The following is a 26,383-nucleotide window of genomic DNA, read 5'->3' on the forward strand; positions in this document are numbered from 1 at the left end:
CGGTTCGCGTCCGGGTCAGAGCGAGCCTCCTGCCCTCCGAGTGTGTGAGTGGTGGCGGTGCCGCGCTGTCCGGGTTCTGTCGTCCCGGAGGGAGCGAGCCGCGGTGCCCCCCGGCCAGGAGCGCCCCCGGCCCCGCGCGGAGGACCAGGAGGGGACCTGGGGGCGGACTGCGGCCGCGCTGGGCCGCGCTGGGGCGGGCTGGCGGCCCCGCTCCTGCGCCTGCTGCTGTCCCTGGGACCCGGGTGCCGGCACTGAGGCGTCCCCGGCGGACAGCGACCCCCTTCCCCGGCTCCCCTGGCCGCCCCGCCGGGGAGGGCGGAAGATGCCGGTGAAGAAGAAGAGAAAATCCCCGGGGGTGGCAGCGGCAGTGGCGGAAGACGGAGGCCTCAAGAAGTGTAAAATCTCCAGGTATCACGTTCCCCCCCACCCCGCCCTCAGCCTCCCGCGTTCCCCCGTGAGCGGCTGTCCGGGGCCCGGGGGTGAGCCCCCGCCGACACCGCGGGCTGCGCCTCGGGCTCGGGCTCCGTGTGGGCGCTCCGGCGCCCGGGGCCGTGCCCCTGCCCCGCGCCCTTCCAGACCTGGACGGGAGTGCAGACCGGCGGAAGGGTCGCCTCTGGAATTTCTTTGAAGGGGAGGGGGTGAGGAGGGGAGCGGCCTGGCGCTGCCCGCCGCCCGGGCTGGGGCGGGGGGGAGCTGCACGCCGAGTCTTCGCAGCGGCCGGTGCCGGAAGGTCCCAGCAGGAAGCCGGCTTTCTGGAAGTCTGGTGGCTCCACCTGCGCCAAGTCCGTGTGCGCGGCGTCGGGAAGGCCCTGCTCGCGGTTCTGTTTCCGGGCATTGAGGACGCTGTTCGCGGTCGACGTGATCGTTAACAATCTGGTCCTTATTTTACCCGGTACCCCCTCCCTCCCCCCCGAGAAAGAAAGCGAAGGGAGAGCTGAGCTGTAATTACGGCTCTTTGATCCCGCTGCGGCGTGTCCTTGAGGCGGCCCAGCGGCGAGGTGTGCTGCTCGGTCTGCAGGCTAGGTGTGTGACAGGGGAGTGGTCCCGCATCTGCTCCTCGGGTGTCCGGCCGTGTCGCCGGCGGGCCCGCGAGGGAACGACTTCACTTGCTGCCATTGAGAGGAGACGGTAGTCAGCCTTGTAGACGTGATGGCAGAGCTGTCTCCTTGCAGAGGCGTCTGCTTACGGCGGGAGGTACGTAACCTAGGCTCCTCTTCCTTTTTGTCGTGGACGGAAGTTTTCCCGTCTCGCTGCGGTTAGCAGAAGAGCCGGTGCACGGTGACACGGCCTCCCGGGCCTCCCGGTACCTCGCCCGGGAACTGGCCAGGGCTGCGCCGCCAGCCCGTCTGTACGAAGCAGACACGTTAGCTTTTACTGCTCCCACGTGTGGCCGTCCTCCGTGCGTAACGTGGCACAGTTATTTACACCGAGCACGCTCAGAGCCGCGCAGTGGTGTTACAGCCCAGGGCCCGCTTCGCTGTATCAACCTACAGTTTTCCATGCGGGCCTCCATTGTTAGATGACTCAGCCGCCGAAGGCGCGGCGTTTCTAGGTCCTCGTGCAGGTGTCACTGTTTGAGCTCCTCCGGGAAAGGTCCTCTGAAGTTCCTTAAACCCCAAAGGCCGATTTTGAGCTTCCCAAGTTTTAATGATTTTATGGAACGTACGGACTTTGGCGTTAAATAGCTTTGGCTCAATTATTTGTACAATTATTATCTTTTTATTTGTACAATTTTGTTTTTAATGTGTGGAGTTTAATTATACTCTTGGGTCCTAACTCGTCTTTTATCTTCAATCATCCATTTAAGTTTCGCAGATGATCAACAACGGTTAATATGTAATTTTTAAAAAATATTGATTCATTAAGTACCAAAATCTACTTTGTAAGATTTTGTTTTCGAATGTTTGTCTATTTTACAGAAATACAATTTTCACCGCTCTGAAGATTTATACTTTCCCAGCTTAGCCCTGTATCGAGAACATTATGTTGAACTTCCACATGCTCACTTCAAATCTGGGGAAATGATTTTAGTTGATGTTATTGGACTTTGATAGTGAGCAAAGTAGCATTTCCGGCTTTGTTAGCAAGAAAATTTTACCTATAGACTACTGTTTCCAATTTCCAATTGCAAATACAACTCCCATTTTTTCCTATAATACCAGCTGTAAACAAAACACTTTGTTTAGTTTGAATTGAAGTAGTTCATGTTGCACTTAGCTTTTCACTGAAAGTTGAGACTTGATAAAATTCTTAGGTATTTGTGTGTTTTCTAAGCTATTGCAGATCCCAACCCCCTGCTAGACTAATAAGTGGAGAGGAACATTTTTCAAGCAAGAAGTGCCTGGCTTGGTTTTATGAGTATGCAGGTAATGAAATTAATATAAGAAGATATCAGTCACGTGCTTTAAAAAGTGTTTTGGTTTATTCATTTAACAATTATTTATTGCAGGCCTGCTTTGTGTTAGTGCTGTGACCTGGGATCAAGGTCAAGACTGAGAATTATGTGTAGGCTAAGAATTCGGTGCTACGTCAGGATGCTTTTTCTTTAAATATGTAATTTAGTATGTGCTAGTGGGAGGGGTGAGATTCACTATGAATTCCATTTGTGAACAGGTGCATTTATTGGTTTAAGTCCATTAGCTAAAGGAGAGTTGATATTCTGAAAAACAAACTATGTAATAAAACATTATACACTTTATGTAGTTCTTACTGTTCTTTTGCATATTCTGTTGACAATTTTCTGAACCCAAACTGATATTTTTCTGAAACTTTTTGGAAACGTAGTAAAAGATTTGAAATGCAGATATGTCATGGCACAGCACATTTGCCCTTTGATAATTGCTGTTTAGCCCGTCGTTTCTGCCAGAAGTGCAGTAATCCCTAAGAACGGAAACACTGATGTGATACAGTGTGATAAATGCTGTGTTGGGAAGATGCACTGCGATAGTTCAGAGGAGGATGGAACCCATAGAACCCAGCCTCATGGTGTCACGAAGAGCTTCTGCAGGAGCTGTGACTTAAACTAAACCCTGCAGGTAGTGGGCCTAAAGCTCTGGGCCCATGGTAGGGCTGGAGCTTAAGGGTGAAAGCCAAAACCAGGGAGGAGACTTTGGTGTTCAGCAAATGTGTGAACAAGAACACTTCCCATTTATGACTAACTTTTTTATAAGTATGTATAAAGATATTTTTTTCCCTTAGAACCTAGGTTTTGGTCTTCTAGAATTCATGATTTTATAGCTTCCCCCTCCTCCTTTTTTAACTCTGATTCTCAGTGTCTAACATAGAACAGTGTAGATGGAGTCACTCTTACGTTTCATGCTAATCCATTAAGGTCTAAAGTATACTCTGAACTTGAAGTGTAACCCTAGGCTAACAGTATGGAAGGTAAGACCACTGATGTAGCTTGAATCAGCTGGATCCCCAAAGTATAATTTAAAAATTGTTTAGTAACAGAACAGATTCTTTCTAGACCAGAAAAACTGCTATTACTGGCATCCCAAGACAATGTCTAACCCAAATTAAATGAAAGGAATTCATTTCTTACTGACCTCCATTTAAAATGGTGACCCATTATTCCAAGCGCCGGTTTTACTGGGATTTATGATATAGAATCAAAAAGCCCCTCATCTTATTTCACTTGTAAAAAGACACCTTAAGATACCACAAAATTAGTGCATTTTTTTTCATTTCTGCTCATTTGTATTACCTCTCCTTGGGACTTTGGTGGGTAGCATGAGATTCTAATTAGTTAAACATTTATTTGCTATGCTAGCATTTTTGTAGTAGCCAGCATAATAATTGCTCTGTGTATTTCAAAAATCATAATTATATAATGTATCCTTACAATCATTTTGTCACGTAGGCAGTGTTACCTCTTTTTAGAGATGAGAAAACTGAGGTTGAGATTAAGTAATTGGCCCAGGATCATACGGTGACAAGAGCGAGGATTCAGATTTAGGTCATTCTCTTGCAGAGCTTATGCTTTTAATGACTACTGTCTTGTCATTTCTGTTTTCAGTATGTACATGGCAACTCATTTTCCTTCTACAAAGAAATATTAGTAAATGCACTTGAAGGCAATTTATCTTATGTATGGAACGATTCATTCAGTAAATGTTTCCTGAGCATTTACTGTGTGTCAGGCAGTGATCAGTGCTGGGGACACAGTAGGGAACAAGTTAGACAAGATCCCTACCCTTGGGGGACTTGACTTCTAGTGGGGAAGACAGTAAATAGGTAAGTAAGCAAGATAAGTAGAGATTGTGGAGGGTTATAAATGTTAAAATACGGTGTGGTTAGAAAGTTTGGATGACTTTCAAATAGGGTGATAGGGAAGGCCTCTCTAGACATTACTCTGGGTGGAGACCTAACTGACCAGGAGGAACCAGTTATTTGCCAAATCAACAGTAGGTGTTCTGTCTTAAAATGGGGGTGTCCCTTATTAAAATGGAGACTGGGAATAAGGCACGTAAAGCACTTAGCACAGTACCTGGAATGAGTCAGAACTCATACGTGTAAACCGTTGTTAAAGGAGTAATAGCATTACAGCATTAGGTGGACTGGCTGTGTTTTAACAGTACTGTTCCAGAATTAACAGCATAGCTCCTGTATAGCTCATGGGGAAGGTGTGTTATTCATTGAGCACAATTTTTATTCCTGAGCGTCTGCTATGACTGGCATGGTTTTGTACTCTGCACATCTCTAGGAACATTTTATGGTTATAAAAAAAAAAAATTGATTTTTTGTTTTAGTTTAAAAACTATTTTACCACTAATCTGGTTAATATAATATAGGTGACGTGTGGTAAGCCTGATAGTTTTGCTCTTGCACAAGACCTCTCCTCTTGAGTGATACTTACATTCGCAAGGATTCGTTAATACGTGGGGCCTGTTACTGAACAAAAGCGTGGAAAGTAAAAAGGCACTTTTTAAATCTTACAGAGAACCCAAAAGAGGATAGAATTGCTGAGTTCTAATAAAACTATAAATCTAATAAGTTCTTTTTTTTTTTTATAACGTTTGGTTTTTTTTGAGAGAGAGAGAGAGAGAGAGAGACAGAGTGCGAGCTGGGGAGGGGCAGAGAGAGAGGGAGACACAGAATCCGAAGCAGTCTCTAGGCTCTGAGCTGTCGGCACAGAGCCCGACGTGGGGCTCGAACTCATGAGCCATGAGATCATGACCTGAGCCGAAGTTGGACACTTAACCAACTGAGCCACTCAGGCACCCGTAAATAATTCTGATAGATTCTAAATAATTTCCAAAGCTTCTTAAGTTGAATGGAAACCTATTTTTTTGCCTGAGAGTTAAATTCAGCCCCAGAGTAGATTTATTGGAAGAGTATATTTGAGAAAGTAAAACTAACATTATGTGGTCTGGGAAAAGAATATTAGTATTGACCTTGCTTTAGATTCAAATTTGTTATTATTTGCATTGCTTTGGGAAAGACACTGAACATTTACAGAAAAGTCTTGTGTATGTCGTGTATATCTCCTTATGACATAATTTAATTTGAATCTCATCAAATTTTAACCACTGATCAATTCCCCAGTTTCTAGGGAGACTGTTTCATGATAGTGACTGATATTTCTTGATAACAGCTCTTCAGCTTTGTCTTTTGATTTCTGATGATGGCTGCTCTGAGATCAAGTCAGTTTTCTTTTTCATAAGAAAAATTGACAATGCATTCTTGTTTTGGCTTAAAAAAACCTTTGTTTTCTTCCACTGAATTTTTTACCTGACTTACTTTCAACCAAACCACATGTAGGGGAACATACTCAGTTATATTTTTTAACAGCTTTATTGTATATGTATGCTTCTAAAATTACAATGATTAACACATTCTCATTAAAAAACTTCTCCAAATATATATCGGGAAGTGAAAGTCCTATAATTACCACCCTTTCACCTTTTAACACCTCACTGCATAAATAAGTGCAGTACTTATTTAAACCAAAAAGTTAAGCATTTTGGTTTCAGACCATGTTTTAACGTCCTCTTAGCAGCCTGGATGGATCTCGTCTGAAGCTGCAGGACTATATTGGCACACAGACTGGACGGCTGCATTCTTCTGTTAGGACAAACTGTGGAGCATGGATTTCATGTTGTACTTGTGAACGAATGATGGTGGGTGTAAAGTGCCCCCCCCCACCTCCCCCCCAGTAGCTGTGGTCTGGCTTGTGATTTATAAAGCTGGAGTATTTTTATAAGTTCTTAAGAAAGGAAAACAAGGGTTTTTTGGGTCACTCTAACAATAATATTTCAAGACTATGTTTTCAAAAATCAGAAGTAATAGCATATTTCTATCGTATTTTGTAATTGCTTTAAATGGTTCGATCTTTTTATAACAAAGGACAGTTTCAGATGTACAGTGTAACAATTTGATATATGTATATACTGCAGAATGATCACAGTAAGTCTAGTGGACATCTCTACCCACACAGGGTTATACATTTTCTCTCATGATGAGCACTTTAAGACCTACTCTCATAGGAGCTTTCCAATATACAGTATGGTAGTAGTGATTGCAGTCATCAGACTGGCTGTACGTCACATCCCCAGGATTTACCTGCTTTATAACTAGACGTTTGTTCCTTTTGACCACCTTCATCCATTCCACCCCCCAACCCCCCCAATCCCTGCCTCTCACCTCTACCTTTGTATCTACGAGTTTGGGGCCCTTGTTTTTGCTTGTTTGTAGATTTCACAAGTAAGTGACATCATATGTTATTTGTCTTTGACTTCCTTCAATTACAGCATAATGCTCTCAAGGTCCATCCATGCTGTCACAAATTTGTTGTAATCTTACAACAAATTTTGTTGTTTGTAATCTCTCACTTACAAAAGAGACCCAGCAGTGATGTAAATCACTATCTTTTGGGAATCTGATGACATAAAAAAGTGGGAGAATGGGTGTATTGATTTATATTTAGTGTTATAGAGGGAGAAAAATAAGAAACAAGCTAAGTATCATTAAGTTTTGGACAAATGGTAGACATAAGTGAGGAATTAAACTTTTGTTTCAATGTTAAGGTGGTGGAACTAATGCTTTGCTATTTTAGAACCAAGATGATAAAGAAAATAGTAGTTTCTTTAAGTCGTTATCTTCGTAATATGTATATCTTTTTAAAATATTAAATTTTATTTGGTTGTATTTCAAAAGGGTAATAAATGACCTTCTGTTTTAGTAAGAAAACAGGTGTTCTTTGCTTACTGTCTTGAGTAATGGGTTGGGCCTACATGTTGTCATAGAATTTCTTATACTTCTTTATATTTATGCATTACCAAAAATTTTGTTCAGATACGCTCTCATGAATGTTGTTTTAATTGATAGGTTCAAGTTACTATACAGACAAGTGATTGATATTTTTTCTTTCCTTAATTTCGTTTTGTAATGTGGTGTTTCAAGAATATTTCAGAAGTTTTACATTTTAAATCATATAGCTGATATTTAACACTTTATCAAAAATATATCAAAATTCAAATTTAGTTATTTATAAAAGTTATGGTGTATTCATAGATGCCTTTAGTACAATGGCTTATGTTTTATGTTGGTATTAAATTATAACAATAAAATATATAAATTATTTTTGTCTTTGAAGGTCCTGATGAAGTTGTAGGGCCAGAAGGAATGGAAAAATTTTGTGAAGACATTGGTGTTGAACCTGAAAATGTATGTTTTATTTCTAAGTAGAATGGAATACAAGTGGGATATAGCATATTTATAAATGTCTAAAAATTGGGACACTTTAATCTTATATCAAGATTTTGTTTCTTCATGTTTTATATTGTAGATTTTCATTTAAGGTATTTTTAATCAATTTAAGTTGGGCACTGTTCTCTTTCTTAATACAAATGTCATTTGTGATAGAGTGAGAGAGATTCCACCTTCAGAAACTGTTAGAACTTCTTACTTTTAAGAAATTGGCCCACTTCTTCAGAGTTAATAATTCCAGAGGTTATACTCTTTAATAGTTGAAGGATGGAAATAGTTGTATAAAAATGCTCTCCATGATAAAATATAGACATGATTATCTCTGTGCTGACTTTTCCCCTATCCTTTATGTTCTGTTCTTTCCAGATTATTATGTTAGTTTTAGCGTGGAAATTGGAGGCTGAAAGCATGGGATTTTTTACCAAGGAAGAATGGTTAAAGGGGATGACTTCATTACAGTAAGACATTTTTTTAAAAAACAAATTTGATGGCCTATTTGAAGATCTTAATTGATATTATATGCTTCATAATTTTTAGAAGTAAGGTTTCACCTTAAAATACTCACATTGGTTTGATCTGTGACAATCAGTTAGGGTTTGATAAAATTTATATTGTGGTCTTGGCAAAATGAACAGTTACCCCATCTTTCCTATTCTCTGAGAACCTTAGTACAGTCTTATTAAAATTATTGACTCTTCGTGGGTGAATTAGAGGTCTGCGATCAAAGTTACTTACTCTCAGATTGAGCAATGAGCAGTTTCCTTCTCTGAATACAGAGTTCTGCCACGGAAGGAGTTTTTTCTTTGAGCTGCCCCAAGTTCTGGGGCCTCTTCAGTTTTATGCTTTATTTTGAAAAGAAATCCGAAGGTAGAGTTACATGGCACTTTTGTTGTTTCTTTTTTGCCAAATTAATCTTACAAAGAACAAAAGTAGAAACCTTATATGGCTCACCTGCAGCCTTCAGCCAAGTTCTGGTTACTTACTTACTGAGGCTGCCTTTGAATTCTTCTGTAAGTTACAGAATTGCTTCTTGATAATAATTTGATCTTGACTTTCCAGAGTAAAGTGTGCTTAGTTGCAGAATCAGTTAGTAATTATGTGTTATTTTTAAATTATGTCATGTTCCTAATGTTCGTGCAGGATGTTACTAATGATCAACATTCTAAAATAGAGGAAGCATTAATTGATGATATTTTTGAGCCAAAAAGTGGAGGTTAATTAGCCATGTGGTTTCCTATTGTGGTTATGCTTTTATTAACACATTTAACTATTTTTTATTACTTGTTTGCCTGTCCTTACATTTCAGAATACCTTGGTTATTTTTTTCAAGTGTTCATATGGAACTTAAATTTTTATATTTGAATTTTCAGCATCTAATGTTTTGTAATTTTCCTTTTTAACCAGCCTTAACATATAGCTATTTTATGTATATTTTAGGGAAAACCTTTGCTTATATGAGCCAAATTATAATTTCTAAGATAGAATATAAAATCAAACCTGTCATTTCAATTACTTATAGGAGAGATGAGGAATCAGACTCCAAGGTAAAGAAAATGTTCGCCTAGGTTTATGTAGCTACTTACTGGCAGAGCTAGGACCTGGAATTTAAATTCCCTCATCACCAGTCTAGCATACTGTGCTTTGTTTGCGTCACGTTTCTGTATGTATGTTAGCGTTCTTTATAAAATGCAAGACTGTTAACTAACTTTGAATCATGGTGTTTACAACCAAGCGTGAACTCTGTCATTCATCTAGGTGTCATAACCTACCAATTAAAATGATGTTGATTCTGAAATTCTTGGAAATATCCAACCTGCAATTAGCTTTTTAGAGAAAGATAAAATATAAAATATTTTTATGAATATAAAATACGGAGGAGTATGCAAAGAATATAAACTGGTTTTCATGTAGCTTAGTCTGTTTTATTGAAATTTTCGTCAGTTATAACATGGCTTATTCATTGTAAGACATTTTAGTTGGCACTATAACTGCTTTTTGTACTACTCCTGCTGTATTTTTTGTGTATTACTTGTTTTGAATAATCAGTTTGTGTATTTTAAAACCAAAAGTTTTCTCATCATGTGTCCGCATAACTTGATATAACATAAAGAGACTTTGTATAACAGAAACTTTTAAATACAAAGCATTTCTAATAATTATTCTTGAATAACTAGCATCTGGCTTTGGGTACAAGAATAGAAATTGACTTAACCCTTGAACTTCGGTTTTATTAGCACCTCGTCTCTCTAGGAAGTTCACAAGCTGCACAAAATGGAAGCAATGATTTAACATTTAAAGTTGACCTAGAGGTTTCCGTTTCACTCCTTTATGCTCTCTTGCCTGTCTGCCTAGAGCCCTGTCTGTGTTGTAGGGCCTTGGAGCTGCTCAAGTCAGGCAAGCCCTCTTGACTGGGAGGGACAAGAGTTGTGTTTTTCCCCCTCATCTAGATTGCTATGTGAAATACCAAGTATCTTTTATCAATTAGCTAAGTCTTTATTACTCCCTGAATTTCCTTATACAAAACTTGCTGAGGAATACAGTAGTTTAAAATTTAAACTGAGAGACCAAAGAACATATGTAAGTCTTAATTTTTTATTTTATAGTTGCCTTAGTGTGTTTGGTTTTATGTTGACTTATAATCATAAAATGTAAACCTTCACAGACTCGATTCCCTTTCTAGATTTTTTAATATTTTTATGATTTCATTTAATCTGGGCATAGTTATTTCGTGGTCCCTTATATCATCTTAATATAGTTATCAATTGTTTCAAGTTAGTTAATTTTAACCCTTAGAGCTCTGCTAAGGAGTAGAGACAGTGTGGTAGTTAAAACATACACCGTGGTCAAAGGTAGTAGACAGTAATAGCCATGAGTAGTTAAAATCTGTAATTATATAGTGTTGATCAGCATTCACAATACTTGTACGTTCATTTATGTTAAGGCTATTGATGCCTACTTTTCATAACTGGATCGCCTTTTTTGTGTGAGAGAATCTGTGGGTATGAGTTGGTACATAAGTAGACTGGCACGGCCATTTTGTAGGTTTCAGAGGGCGCCATTGCCATCTCTCTGTCGTTGTTTAGTAACAGCCAAATTTCTCCTCAGATTGGATTGGATTTGATTTGATAGTCATTCATGATCAACACTTATGTTGTGTAAGCTACTGTGCCTCTTAAGTGCTGATCACAGGGAAGCTGGAGACGTGGCCCCTGCCCTTGGGTAACATGCTGAGAGGGCCGGGGCGGCATGGAAATACTGCGGCGGAAGCCAGGTCGGAGGGGACAGGTGCTAGAGTGAAAGTACGACGTCCTGTGGAAGCACAGCTGGGGGTGAGATGAGTGTCGGCCGAGTAGACAGGAGAGTCTTCGTATGGGGTCCCTGAACTGGACCTTGAAGAATGATTAGGATGACGACGGTTCAGGATCTAGGAAAATGTTCTTTCTGAAGAGGAGATTGTGAGCAGAGCCGGCCAAAGGAGAGCACGTGCGAAGGAAAGAACATTGACAGAACGGGGCTGCGTCCGGGGTGGTGGGGTAACGGCTCCAGACGGAGGGCCTGAGCCGGCCGGTGGAGAGAGCTTCGCCCCGTGTTCCAGGTCCCTGTGTCGGAGGTTGGCGGGGAGCCGTCGCTAGAGCAGTTGTTTTACGCCCCGGGATCACATCCTCTTGTGACCACAGCAGGCCCCTTCCCCGCCCCGGGAAGGCGCGGGGTGTGGCCCGCGGACCTCCCTCTTCCTTGTGTCTGTGGGGGCCAGAGTGCGCGGGTACTTCGCGTTTTTGCTGGCTGCAGCGGAGAGCTCTCCTCACACCTGCCCGCTGGAAGTGGGGTTGGGGCGAGGGCGAAAAACCATGCTGGTGGAGAACACTGACTGTCCTTGGTCGCGATCGTGAGAAAACCGTCAGGAGGATAGCGTCTGACGGGAATGGAAGTACGCAGCTGCCTGTGGGTAGGTTACGAGTTGTGCACCTTCTGGTCACCGTTCTCGGCCCTGGACTTGAGGATTGAAGGCGGTGGTCTGGCCTGACCTTATTTAGGGGGAGCGTTGGGGAGCATCTGTCCGATTTTCCCGTGGGGACGGTGTGCTCTGGGGCGTGTGGTGTGTGACTGCCGCTCACTTAGCATTTGGGGCCAACTGCTAGTCGCCATTAGCATTCTTCCCCTCTGCTCTCCCCGACATTCATCTTGACGATTTTTAATTCCCCATCCACATTTCCAGACATCCCCAGGGGTGTGCTGTTTTGTTCTGGTCAATAGACCTCATTCACAGAGAGTTCTAAATACGGAACTTTGTGGATAAAACTCTTCCTGTTACAGATCGGGGTGCCACAGCACCTTACTAATTAAGGAAGAGGACCTCACTTAGAGCTAAAACATGGATGGTGATTTCTTCTCATTTTAGAGGGCTTTAGTGAAGCAGAAATGTAAAAGCCTTCCTTGTTAATCAGATGTTTACAATACTCAAGAAATTAATGTCCAAGTCCTAATGTTGAAATTTAAACCCGTCTCCACTCGTTCTCACCTCAGTGGCCTGGAGAATGGTGTCCTGTTGTGCCAGCGTTCTGTAAAATCTGTGGGGTTTTATTTAGTTGTTCTTCAAAAAACTATCCCTTGCTTTCCGTGATACACTAGTTAAGTATGCGTTTCTTTTTACTTCAGGGGAAATGCTCTTTCTAAACCTCCCAAGTTATGGGGTATGGACGTTATTAATTGCTGAGTCTATTTGGGGCCAGGTTAAATGTAAGAATTGTGATGTGTTCACTGGTTTTGCAAGGTCTGTTCAGTCTCTATGAGACCAGTAATGTGCAAGGTTGTTGTTGTTGTTTTACTCTTCTCCAAGAAAACATTACTTGTTCTTTGTTCGGTTAGATTCTTTCTCTGCTCCAGATTTAGGGAGACGATGAGCACTGGTGTGGGATAGTTGGGACAGAGACAACAGTGTGATTTTTTTTTAAGGTGATTTTTAAACCATTTGCTTCAAAAGGAGCATCTCACACTGAGAACTGTTGTAAACATCGAACTTGTGTGTTCTCATTTAATCTCATGGTTGTCTATTGTTGTCATTTTAAAAATGAGGAAACCGAGGCTGAAGGATTAAGTAGCTTCCTGAAACCACGTGTGTGGAAACGGAGAAGGTGCACTGTTTCGGGGTGTCTCTCCGTGTGACTTAGAACTTTGTTCTTCCTCTCGTGTCCGTCTTAAGCTTACTGAGAGCCCACCCTAAATAACATTGTGCTCTTTGTCCCTGTGGAGTGTTATTTGCAAAAGGTTGTCATTTTATTTGGATTCTTTTCTCCTTGGTAACTTGTAAGTCACTGCTCACAGACTTGATAATCTTGTTTGAACTCCAATTTCCTGCTAACCTTTCCCAGGGAGGGATTTTGAAACTTTTTGTAATTAAATAAATATATACTTTGTGGCTTATTTTTGGTATTCATACTTCTGTTTAACAAATAATTGTGGGGCGCTTGTGCACGCCAGGCCCTGAAGAAAGATTTTAAACCCCAGTGGTCGTGAGAGGAAGACCTGAATGCTGGGAAGTGTCTTTATCGTATGTCTTCCTGAATCTCAGGTGTATTAAGGTTCTAAGGGAGAGTCTGTGTGAAAATGTGAATCACATCATTAAAAAATAATGTGAAAAACGCTTCTTCAGGAAGCCACAAAGATTTAGAAGATGAGGCCTCTTAGGATGGATCATCACGAGGAAGATCGTACATGTAACTGGCTGCTTAAAATGCAGTGCCCTCTGAACTTACCACCTCATGACGCTGGAGGGCCTGAAGACACCCAGATTTCCACACAGCATCACAGGCACATGTAATCTGAGAATTTGTTCCTTTTGCATATCCTTCTGGTAGTAGTTAACTGCGTTTTCAATGCCATTAAACCTTTATTTTTCGCATAGTGAAGAATGTTTGAGCTGATAAATCCACTTAATCAAATAGTAAATAATACATTTTTAATAAATAGTAAGAATCTTGTTTCTGCATGAAATATATTGTGCCCTCATTCATACATAGGAACTAGGCCCCAGACAAATTGGATGGTTAACCTATCCAAATTTTGATTTCCTTTTCTGGCCATATGGCAGATAAAATGTGCAAAGAAGCCATTTGTCATGTAAGACATTTAAATGCAGGATAAAATATAAAAATGTATATATTTTAAAAAGCATGCCTGGACTTCACTGTAAATTAAGGAAAATAATCAGAGGCCAGAAATGAGGAGAGATGGTGATACCATAGGGACATTTAGATCTGACACTTAACCTTAAGGTTACTACCTGTTTCTAGTCACCTGGCGTCTGGCCATTAACTTGTGGTGCATATTCTGAATAGGAAACAAAATGGCAATGCCTGAGTAGGGTGAGAATCAGATCAAAAACTCATATTAAGTCACTGATGTCACACATAGCTAGTAGATGGAGATGTGATTGCTTGGGCTTGGTTCTGCATACGGTGAAGGGCTTATTTCCAAGAGAGTTCTTACCAGAAATTCTTCATCGTGCAGATTCAAAGCTGGAATGCATTATTTGTATGACACAAGCCAAAAATGTATTTTACAAATGTCCCAGGTAAGTAGTGTTTTCATGTATATGGTGGAAGTGATTCTTCTGTACAGGAATGCATTTTAAACAGAAGCCTCAATTTCTGCAGAAAAAGGTTCACTTTTTAACAATCATAAATTACTAAGCATATTGGGGAACATCTTAAATTTCAGAATTAGACTCTTTAAGACTAGTATTTTGAATTATCTTAATCTCAGCATAAAATAGCTACTATGTTTAAAGAATAAAGAACGGCCTCAGATGATCAGATTTCCCATGCATAATTAAATCTCTGAAAGTGAAAAACATTAAAGATTTAAAAATCAGTGGATGAGTTACGAAGGAGGTGGGTATAGAATCAGTGACCTACAGTAGCTGAGGCAAATACGCAAGAAGATAAGGGACATAGTGGATAATTTTTTAAACTGTTGAGTTTCCTGAATTTTTTAGATATAAGCCCTTCATCAAGTATGTAGACTGCAGGTATTTTCTCCCACTCTGTAGCTTGTGTTTTTGCTTCTTATAACTTGGGCAGAGCAAAATTTTTAATTTTGACGGAGTTCACTTTATGAGTTTTTCCTTCTATGAATTGTGCTTTTGATGTCAAATCCAAGAATTCTTTCCCTAGATCCGGAGAATTTTACCTTTTGGTTTTTTTTCTGGAAGGGTTTATGTTTTTATATTTTACGTTTAAATCAGTGATCCATTTTGAGTTAATTTCCTTAAAGGTGAGAGACAGGTTTTGGTTTATTCCTTGGCTACAGCTGTCCACTTGCTCCATAGTTCATGTTTTGAAAAAGGTCTTTTCCTCCCTTGAATTGCTTTTGCGCCTTGTCCGGTATCGGTTGGACACGCCTGTGCGTAGGTCTGCCTCTGGGCTCTCTGTTCTGTCGATCTGTGCCTTAAGCCTCTGCCAGTACCACGCGGTGCTGCTGTATACAGAATCTTGAAACCACAAAGACTGATTGATCTCTTTTCAAAATTGTTTTAGCTCTTCCAAAAGTTTTAGGATGATCTTTTTATCTGCAAAAGATCTTACTGAGATTTTGGTTAAACTACATAGTGAATTTGGGGAGAATTGACCACTGTTTTCAGGGTCTGAATACATGCAAGATAGCTATGTCTCTCTTTTTGGTGTTTGATTTCTTTCATTGTGTGTAGTTTTCAGCATACAGATTCTGTACATGTTGTGTTAGAATTACATGTGAATATTTTGTTTTTATTTTGAGCCATTTATTTTTAATTCTAATATCAATGTATTAGTTACTAATATGTAGAAGTACAATTGATTTTTGTGTGGTTGTCTTGTATCCAGTGACTGACCTTGCTGAACTCACTTATTCTGAGTGTATGTGTATGTGTGTCTTCGTTGGGTTGTCTACATAGACAGTCATGTCCTATGATTATAACACAAAATAGGGAAATAGGGACCATCTTATTTCTTTTCCGCTCTTGCATGTCTTTTATTTCCTTTCCTTGACGTATTGCATTAGCTGGAACTTCTACCATTGTGCTGAATAAGCCTGGTAAAAGTGGACACCCATTCCTTTGCTCCCTAGCTGTGGGTTGTTTGTAGATGCTCTTTATCAAGTTGAGGGAGTTGCCCTCTGTTCGTGTTTTTCTGTGAGTTTACACGAGTTGATGTTAAATATTTTAAGTGCTTTTTCTGTATTAAATCATCTAATCATGTAGTTTTTCTTTTAGAGTGTTAACATTGTGGTTCCATTGATTGGTTTTGACTACTGAATCAGTTTGCATACCTGGACTATATCCCACTTGGTGTATAATTATTTTTATATGGTGCTGAATTCTTTTTGTTAATATTTGTTAAGGATTCATGAGGGATATTGGTCTGTTTTTGTTTTTGGTTTCTTATTTATCTGAGGATATAATAGACATAACATTGTTCGTTTTGGGTGTACAACATAACGATTCAATATGTATGTATTTTGGGAAATGATTACCACAATAAGTCTAATTAACATCCATCCATCATCATAGTAAAATTTTTTTTTCTTGTGGAAAAAAAAATTTTTTTTTTTTGATACTGCTTTTAATCGGTTTTGGTGTCAAGGTAAATCTGGCTTTATAAAAGGAATTAGGAAATTTTTCCTTAGAATTTATCTTTTGCAAGGTAGAACATAGAATTGGTCTTCAGAGATTGGTGGAATTCTCCCATGAAACCATCTGAACCTACAGGTTTCTTTTTCAGAATTTTTGGGATTTTTGAATTCGATTTTTTAATAGTTACAGGGCTACTCAAATTACTGTTTATTTCAGATCATTGTGTCAAATTATTTGTTTCATACTGTGTGTTACAGTAGTTTTTGTTTTTCAAAGAATGGGTCTATTTTGTCTAAGTGGCCATATTTATATCCTTTTCATGTCTACAGGTCTGTAATGGTATCTTTTGTTTCATTCCTGATATTGATAATTTTTGTCTTCAGTTTTTCTCTTTGTCATTCGTGCTAGGGACTTGTCAGTTTTACTGACTTTCTTTTTCCAAAGAATCAGCTCTTTGTTTCATTGATCTTCCTGTCTCATTTTTCTGTTTTCAATTTTACTGATTTCTGCTCTTACTTTCTCCTGCTTGCTTTAGGCTTATTTTGCTCTTCTTTTTCTAGATTCTGAAGATAGGAGGTTAGATTATTGATTGAGATTTTTTTCTCTCTTATAATATTTGCATTTAGTTCTGTGAATTTCCCCCTCAGCACTGCTTTGGGTCTCACAAAATTTGAGTTGCGTTTTTATTTTCATTGAGTTCAGTTTTTTGTTTTTTGTTTTTTTTTTTGGTTTCCATTGAGACTTGTTCTCACCCATGGATTGCTTAGGAGTTTGTTTAGTTTCTAAGTGTTTGGAGATTTTGCTTTTATCTTCCTGTTACTTCTAGTTTGGTTTCATTGTAGTCAGAGAACATATCCTGCGTGATTTCAGTTCTATTATATTTGTCAGCATTTTCTCAATGGCTCAGGCTGTGGTCTCTCTTGGGTTCTGTTGTACAGACACTCGAAAAGAATACGTGTTTTGTTGTCACTGAGTGGCATGTTCTGTTAGTGCCAGGTGGATCTTGGTGGTTGGTGGTGTTGAATTCTTTCCTGATGTAGTGTCTGGTTGTTCTGTCAGTTCCTGAGGAAGTGTTTCAACAGAGGAGTGTTGAAATTTCTAACAATAATTGCATATTTGTTTATTTCTCCTTTTACTTCTCTTAAGTTTTTGCTTCACTTTGCAGTTCTGTTGCTTGGTGCAAACATTTGTAGAATTGTTGCATCTTGTGGGGCACCTGGGTGGCTCAGTTGGTTCAGTGTCCGACTCTTGGTTTCAGCTCACGTCATGATCTCACGGTTGTGGGATGGAGCCCCGTGTCAGGCTCCACACTGTCAGCTAGATTCTCTCTGTCTCTCTCTTCCTCTGCCCTTCTCCCTGGTCGCACGTGCTCACGCACTCTCTCTCCCTCTCTGAAAAACAAACAAACAAACAAACAAAACTAATTGTTACATATTTTCGGTGGATTGACCTGTTATCATTACATAATATTCTTCTATGTTCTATTTTCTTCACTTGGAAGTCTACATTAGCTCATATTGATGAAGCTGCTTCTCCTTTATTTTGGTTACTGTTTCCAGAATGTGTTCGTTTTTGTCTTTTACTTTCAGTCTGCCTATGTTGTGTTTGAAGTCTGTTTCTTCTAGATAGCATATGGTTGGGTCACTTTGGTTTCATGGGTTTTTTTGACCTGCTCTGTTAATCTCTGTGTTCTGATTGGTACAGGCTACTTACATTTAATATAATTATTAGTACATTAAGGTTTAAGTCTGCCCTGTATTTTACAATTCAGACTTTTCCACTTGGTTCTTTTTTGTTAGATTTCTTTTCCTAGACTCACTGTTTCTTTGCTGAGACTTGCTACATTTTCAAGGGTTGTTTTATTGGGTCCATAATTGCTCATTGAAGCATTTTCATCATAGCTGCTTTAAAATCTGCATCAGATAATTTTAAACACATCTTGTCATTTACATGCAATATTTGCATGTATTGGCCCTCTTTTTACATTCTGCTTGCCATCTTGGTTGTTGGTATGAGAAGTGCTTTTTTATCGGAACTTGGAAATACTGAGTATTATGTTACGAAACTCTGGATCTTATTTAAACCTCCATTTTCGCTAGCTTTCTGTCACCACCTCATTAGGAGGAGGGGATTCTTCATCGCTGTAAGCAGACAGGAGAGGTCCCGCCCCCAGGAGGCTCCACGAATTTCTGGGTGACACTGCTGGGTGAGCATGATGGTGTAGCCCCGCCTCCTCCCAGGCACCCTTTGATGGCCCAGGGCGCTACTCCTTACCCCTTGCTGGGAGCGGAGCTGAAGTCCTTGTTGTATGTGGTTCCCACTGACGGTGCAGGAGGTGGAAGGGGGGCGTCTACGTCCTTCCTGGGGTGGGTGGGCCATGCGGTCCTCATTCAGTCTGCTGGCAGCTGTGGGCACTGAGCGGGCTTTTTCTGTGCTGTTTGAATGGAGAAGAGTATCTTTTCTAAGCTTGCTTTCGTGCTAGGCTGTTCAACTTCTGCTGGAGGGAGAGCGAGTTTTTGGTTTCTGTCTACCCCATTGGCATTTCTGGTTTGCTGACTCCTTCATCTCCAGATCTGGTGGAGAAAAGGAAAAGAAAACCCAGGAAGCGCCCCACTGTATTGTTCCTGAGAATCTCAGAGTTCTTTCAGTCTTGTGTTTGTTTTATGTATGTCGTCTCTGGCTTTTAGTGGAATGAGCAGGAGACATGGATGAAAAGTACATTGACTTCATCATCCTGGAAGCAGAAGATATTTGTCTACTAAAAAAAACAAACGAACCTTCTGTCCCCTTCCCACACTATTTAGTGTCGATTTCCTCTGCTCCCTTTTGGAACCAGATTCTTTGAAAGCATTTGGCTGTACACTTGACCTTTGAACAACGTGGGAATTTTTATTGAAACCTGGAAATTTTGAGTATTATGTTATAAAACTCCGGATCTTATTTTTTCTTTGTTTATTTTCAGAGTGGGGAGAGAGGCAGAGAGAGGGAAAGAATCCCAGGCAGGCTCTGTGTTGTCAGTGCAGAGCCTGATGTGGGGCTTGATCCCATGAACTGTGAGATCAAACCAAGAGTTGGACGCCCAACCGACTGAGCTACCCAGGCGTTCTGACTCTGGACCTTATTTAAACCTTCTGTTTTAGCTGGCTGCCACCAACACCACCTCGGCAGGAGAGGGCAGGAAGCCCTCCTCACTGCTGGCAGGCATGGGACTTCCTGCACAGTCAGACATCTGCGTGTAACTCTTGACTTCCCCAAAACTTACTAGTCTACTGTTGATTGGAAGCCTTTCCCATGACATAAACAGTCAAATAGCATATTTTGTACATTAAATGTATTATATACTGTGTTCTTACAGTACGGTAAGCTAGAGGAAAGAAATGTTCTTAAGAAAACTGTCAAGAGGGGCGCCTGGGTGGCTCAGTAGGTTGAGCGTCCGACTTCGGCTCAGGTCACGATCTCACGGTCCGTGAGTTCGAGCCCCGCGTCGGGCTCTGTGCTGACAGCTCGGAGCCTGGAGCCTGTTTCGGATTCTGTGTCTCCCTCTCTCTCTGACCCTCCCCTGTTCATGCTCTGTCTCTCTCTGTCTCAAAAATAAACATTTAAAAAAAAAAGAAAAAACTATCAAGAAAATATATTTACAGCACTATACTGTGTGTATCGAAAAAAAATATATCCCCATATAAGTCGACCCACACGGTGCAAACCCTTGTTGTTCAAGGGTCACCTTTACTTATTTTCTCTGATTGCTCTCTTCTTAGTGTCTGTTAAAGCTGTTCTAAGACTTTTATCTCTACCCGTTCTCTGAAACCATCTTGTCAAGGCATCATTTACAAGTGAATAATCAAAGCAATAATATTTATCAGAACTGAGCTGAAGCTTTAATTGTACTTAGAGGAAAATCTGTAGCTTTGAATGTTACATTAGAAGAGAAATGGGGGCGCCTGGGTGTCTCAGTTGGTTGAGTGTCCGGCATCAGCTCAGGTCATGATCTCACGGCTCGCGGGTTCAAGCCCCATGTCAGGGTCTGTCATGCTGACAGCTGGGAGCCTGGAGCCTGCTTCACATTCTGTGTCTCCGCCTCTCTCTGCCGCTCCCCAGCTTGCATGCTCACTGGCGCGCGCTCTCTCTCAAAAAATAAGTAAAGATTAAAAAAAATTTAAAAAAAAGATGTTTAGAGTAAAAGGGAAAGCAAACCTGCAGTTGAAATAATTAAGAAATTCTGCCAAGATGATTAAGAAAAACAGAAAGCGGGGTGCCTGGGTGGCTCAGTCAGTTGAGCGTCCGACTTTGGCTCAGGTCCTGATCTCACAGCTCGTGAGTGTGAGCCTTGTGTCGGGCTCTGTGCTGACAGCTCAGAGCCTGGAGTCTGCTTCTGCTTCTGTGTCTCCCTCTCTCTCTGCCCCTAACCCACTCGCATTCTGTCTCTGTCTCGCTCAAAAATAAACAAACATTAAAAAAAATGAAAAAAATTAAAAAAAGAAAAACAGAAAGCAAAAATAAATAATAATACAGACTAGAAAATACCTCACCTCAGTGAAAGACCCAGATGGCTTTTCAGCTGATTTTGGCCAAATGCTAATTCCAGTGTTTAGTAAACTTTTTCAGAAAAGAGAAAAAAAGTAATAATTATAATTTCATTTTTCTAAGGCCTATGCCATGAGCTTGTTATCAAAATTAGTGAAGAGAGTGTGAAGGAATGAGATTTACCAGCAAGTCTCACTTACGAAAATAGCCAGAAAATCTAGGAGTGTACGACACCGGTAACAAACATCACTCAGTTTGGCTTATTCTAGGAACACAAGGTTTAATCAGCATTAGAAAATTATCCAAAACATTTACACCTTAATAAAGTTAGGAGTCACCTGTCACATTGTGGGTTTAGAATAGTCAAGGTCTTAGTTAAATTTGGGTACTAGATATCTCTAGTACATGATGAGAACTAAGTCCGTTCTGGGAGGAATACTGTGGGTCACGGTAGATGGTACGGCCCATGTAATGAAAGGGAGTCAGGTGTATGCTCAGAGATGGCAACCTGGGAGTTAGGTTTTGGTGAGTGAGGTTTCGTCGGCCTGTTGGAGGGAGCACCACGTCGAGTAGAGGCAGTGATCTGTGCTGACACATAGCTGTGGTCAGTGTGCGTGGTGAGTGCGGCTTGACCAGAGCTCATGGTGTGGTGACCTGGTTCTTGCTGAGTCAGCCCGTGGGAGAGCGTCTCTTTGAGCCTTTAACTGGTTTCCTTCTTTGGCATCTGTACCTTATTTGAAGTCAGGTGCTGCCACTGATTGCCTTGGTGCTTAGTCACTGAAAATGTAGGAATCTGAGTTTATGACAGAAGCACTAATACAATGTGTTAATTTTCTCTGTGTTATAGCCTGAACTTTCAAAACCACTCATGGCTAATCCCTGTCACCAAGCTGTGCCTGAGAATTTCCAGTGAAATCTGTGACCGAGGCCTGGTTCATCTCCTCTGTTCTGCCATCTTCTTAACTTTACATGTAGTAAAAGTACATCTTCTGAATCTCTTCTTGAGACATACTCATGATTGTACTGGAGCTTTCGATTGAGCTTTTTTTTTTTTTTTTTTTTTAAAGGTCATTGGACTGAATTTCATTGGTTGCCAGGTTTTCTCTTTTTTTCCTATTTTCCTTTTTTCCTTTTTATCCCATTGTACGAGGTCAGTACGAGGCAATATGTTAGTAACTCTAAATTTGTGAAGCAGAATTTTAAACCTAGATTGATTTCATTAGATGCACTGACTTTCTTCTCAATACATTTCTTCTGACCCCCTAATGATGCTTTTATTTAATTTTATGGATTTTATAATGTATTTGGCTTTTTTAATTTAAGGTGTGACTGCACAGAAAAGTTACAGAACAAATTTGACTTTTTGCGCTCACAGTTGAATGATATTTCTTCGTTTAAGAATATCTACAGATATGCCTTTGATTTTGCAAGGGTAGGTAGAATTTCCATGTTTTGTAATTTTAACATTTTTTTCATCTCGGAACCACACTTAGGGAAATTTTTTACTTCCATTGTAGGATAAAGATCAGAGAAGCCTTGATATCGACACTGCTAAGTCTATGCTCGCCCTGCTGCTTGGAAGGACATGGCCGCTGTTTTCAGTGTTTTACCAGTACCTGGAGGTATGTGCGCTGTTCTCATCTGGAAGCATTAAATATTAATTGTAAAACTTACTCTGAAAACGTACCTTTAAATGAGGAAACATAAATGGATCTTTAGATAGTGTGTTTTTAAAAAAAAAACTTAAGTAAAAAGTTTCTGATAAATTGTGTACATATACGTCGTCATTTGTAGACACAAGTTCATGTTCATTAATATATTCTGTACATGAGATACTTTCATTCCAGCCTTGCAGCCCCCCTCCCCCCCATGAAAAAAATGAACGCTCAAATAAACTATAGCAAAGACATTTTTCACACAAAATTAGTTTCTTGGGTTTTTGACAGAAAACTGATGCTCGTGTACAAATGTTATGCTTCTAACTCAGGTTTCAGGTTTCTTCGTAAATTACTAGCTCTTAGGCTGATAGCCACATAAGGGAACCCGTTGTGTGTAGTGATAACACTTTCCTTTTCACTTGGGTTCAGTCTAAATAGTTAGAATTAAAATTTTATGCCCACAAATACGAGAAGGACTACTTAAATGTACTAACAACTTTAAAATGTCTGCTGAATTTATGAAGAAAGTGTTCATTTAGCAGGTTTAGCGTAGCACCTACTACCGGCAGTGGTTTTAAGATACTGTTCTTTTTTTCCACTGCTTTCTTTGGTTTTCTGTTTTTGTGCCTTTTCAATTTCAGGTTTTTTGGTATAGATCTCACCGTTTCTTGAATACAGATGCTTTTGCTTTTTGCTTTGAAAATGATTTCTCATAAAGCTGATTATCATAGCGAATTCCTCGGAGTAATTTTGTTGAAAGCTTCTGCCGAGAGGCAGTCATGACCAGGACTTGAGCGAGTGGGTTTCAGGTACACTTAGATCTTTAAGCCTGATAGAGTAGGCTTAGGAAAGGCTGGTAAAGTAGACGTTTTTGATGAATGTTATCCGTCTTCCTCCTATTAGTAGTTTGGGGCAAAAATAAAGAGGACTGAATCTAAAAATAGTCACCTCTACAGGGAGCTAAGAGGACAAAGTATTTTCAACGCTGGTTATGGGGAGGGTGTTTGACACTGTTTCAAATTAGGTTTTATCCCTGTTCAGCGAATGAAGAAATGGGCTCTGTTGTTAAGTAATGTTCCCAAGGCCACTCAATTCAGTGACAGAAGTGGGGTTTGAACCCAAGCCAGTACTCTTTCCACTGCCTACAAAAGCACCAGCTTCAAGATGTGGCGGAACATTAAATCTCACGCAAAGCAGTCTCCTGGGAAGCCGTGTGAGGGAACTTAGTGTACGTAGGATACGCTGTATGACTTGATTTCAGTGACGATTATAGAAATGCCTACACGGAAGACACTCAGGCGTTTTATCAGATCGGTACCTTTGTTGCTCCTGTTACTTCTCAAAAATGAAGGAAAGATAAAGAAAAAGTAGGTTGGATGATGTTAACATGTAAACGGCCCTGAGGATTCTCTTGGAAGCCCAAGTGACTAAAGAGGACTAAGTGCTTTAAGAAAGACCAAATCACAAAAAGATGGCATAACTAGATTTATTTAAGTCAGAGCCTTAGGTAACGCTTGTTCTGTATTCCAAATATTTATATCCTCTTCTACAGCAATCGAAGTATCGTGTTATGAACAAAGATCAGTGGTACAATGTGTTAGAATTCAGCAGAACCGTCCATGCCGATCTTAGTAACTACGATGAAGATGGTGCTTGTAAGTATAATAACTGTGTTTTCCTAGGAAAATGAAGTTCTTTAAACTGTTAAGTGGGAACATGCATTTGTGTAGCGTTACCATAAAGAATTTAAAGTTGCTGATAGTAACTTTTCTTATGGAATCATGTTGAAGGTGTGGGGGAGGGCTTACGTTAGAAAGTCTGTGCTGACAGGTGGAATGTTGCCAATTTCTCAGAAATGTAATGGAGCAGTATAGCTAAGGTTAAATGATAATTTCTGCATGTAAAAGCTAAAATTCTGCTTTCCTGCCTTCCCTGGCATTTTCCTATGGAAGAAAAGAACAGTCAGGATTTAAATAGAGAAAAGCAAAACATCAGGTACAAGAGAAAAACCTTCAAGGCTAATCATAGTGCCCACTGATGGCATAGCAGATTATGCCACAATAAGTTCCCTCAGAAATGCCTCAGTAAACACTTGATGAAATACCATTTTTCAATCGTTCAAGTTAAAATATCTGTCCATACTCTTCAGTGGAAAGGGCAGAATACCATAAAACAGATCCTTGAAGTACGCTGTAGGATACATTCCTATAAAAGTAAATTGAAATGTGGACTTCTGCAACCCTGAAGATCATACAAAATGCTGAAGAAGGAATAACTTTATTCTGCCTGTAGTTTACATTGTGACCTCTCCCCCCGGAATGTTCTAAAATTCAGTAATATTTTTGGAAACAGCCCTTTGGTAGCAGCAGTAAACTTGCAGGCAGGCCTACACATGTGTATATTCATGCGTGTTTTGAGTCAACATATGAAACAATTTTTGTATAAAAATAAAGCTTCCAGATTTGTTTGAAAAAGCAGAAAATCTGACTCAAGTATGTGAGGAATTAGTGACAGAAGCCAAGTAATAGCTTGTGTCCAACTTGCGTCTCACTTCGCTGGCTTGTAGCTACGCCACCAGCTAGGGTGCTTTTCGGCTGCTGTTTACGATTGTCCCTGTCTGCCGATTTTCTTAGAGTAGGGAGGTACGTCAATAAAAAATGAGAGAAAGACCATTGAGGGGTATGTGTTTTAAGAAAAATAGGGCCAGCGTACTCTTTTCTGGCCATGAGTTTTCCCCTCTTTTTCAACGAACAAAAACAGTGAGCTCATGTAGGGAATGGCTCCTGTAAGGAAATGAGTGTGGACCCCCTGCTTTATGCGAATGTCTTTTTATTTATTGTTTTTTTATTTTTAATTTTTTTAAAGTTTATTTTTGAGAGAGCGAGCGAGCAAGCATGAGCAGGGGAAGGGCAGAGAGAGAGGGAGACACCGAATCCGAAGTAGGCTCCAGGCTCTGAGCTTGAGCTGTCAGCACAGAGCCCAACACAGGTCTCGAACTCATGAACTGTGAGATCATGACCTGAGCTGAAGTCAGCCACTTCACTGACTGAGCCCCGTAGGCGCCCCTCACATGTTTTTTCAGTATAGTTTTTAGGTCAGGTGTTCATTAGGCACTTGCTTTGTGTTTAGATTTATACTCGGTCCTGTTACTGGAACAAAATAATTCTCTTATATGGCCACTCCTTCAACAAGCTTACATGCTCTTGGTGACGTAATGTAGAAACATGTTGAACACTCTCCATATTCCTTAATAGAAATAACAGTGCTGTGAGCATTTAGACAAAGGGAGCAGTCAATCTTGACTTAGTTATTGGAGAGTTCTGAAGCCATTGCAACCTTGTGAAGGAAGCTGCAGCACATACCCCTTGTGGAAAGTCTCTTCTATCAGGAAAGAGCAGGCCGAGAAGGAAAAGCGCTAAGTAGCCAGCAGGACAGGAAACACACCTTAGACGCCGGGGTCCGTCCTCATCACCACCAGAACTCGGGGAGAGTGTTTGTAGTGGGAGGTCTGAGGTCACTGAATTCTAACAAATGCTTCTCTCTTTCTAGGGCCTGTTCTTCTCGATGAATTTGTTGAGTGGCAGAAAATCCGTCAGACATCATAGCAAGAGCTCTTGCGGAGAAAATGCAAACCTTCTGATGCCCACGTGTGTACAGGCTAATGAGAGGAGAAATCCAAAGGCTGCATTTTCCTTCATGTGAAAGACTTCTCCTAGTACTTTGTTTTCCTTTTTTTTAAAAGGAAGTTTTCTTGTTACATGTGATGGGCATTGAGCCACACCTCTTCTGAGACTGAGTATCCAAGTTTTGTTTTGGGTTATGTTTATAACATTTATTTCAGAACAATAAAGATTCAGATTTGTGACAAAGGCCTTAAAGTGAA

General features: G+C 40.4%; 1 protein-coding gene across 4 annotated transcripts; it reads left to right on the top strand.

Annotated features, from left to right (window-relative positions):
• Positions 1–26,383, top strand: DCUN1D5 (defective in cullin neddylation 1 domain containing 5). Of its 4 annotated transcripts, XM_053900573.1 has the most exons (8): positions 2–408; positions 2,275–2,366; positions 7,598–7,668; positions 8,077–8,168; positions 22,166–22,274; positions 22,360–22,464; positions 24,053–24,155; positions 26,050–26,383. In XM_053900573.1, exons 1-8 carry the CDS (start codon positions 323–325, stop codon positions 26,103–26,105), a joined length of 714 nt encoding a protein of 237 aa, XP_053756548.1. In that variant the 5' UTR covers positions 2–322; the 3' UTR covers positions 26,106–26,383. The 4 variants fall into 4 exon arrangements, with proteins under 4 accessions (XP_053756550.1, XP_053756548.1, XP_053756549.1 ...); XM_053900574.1 differs by lacking the exon at positions 2,275–2,366 and having other exon boundaries at positions 3–408; XM_019433671.2 differs by lacking the exons at positions 2–408; positions 8,077–8,168 and having other exon boundaries at positions 2,350–2,366.

The sequence above is a fragment of the Panthera pardus genome, unplaced genomic scaffold (assembly GCF_024362965.1).
Source record: "Panthera pardus isolate Hobbes unplaced genomic scaffold, ASM2436296v1 HiC_scaffold_12, whole genome shotgun sequence".
NCBI classification, from domain to species: Eukaryota; Metazoa; Chordata; class Mammalia; order Carnivora; family Felidae; genus Panthera; species Panthera pardus.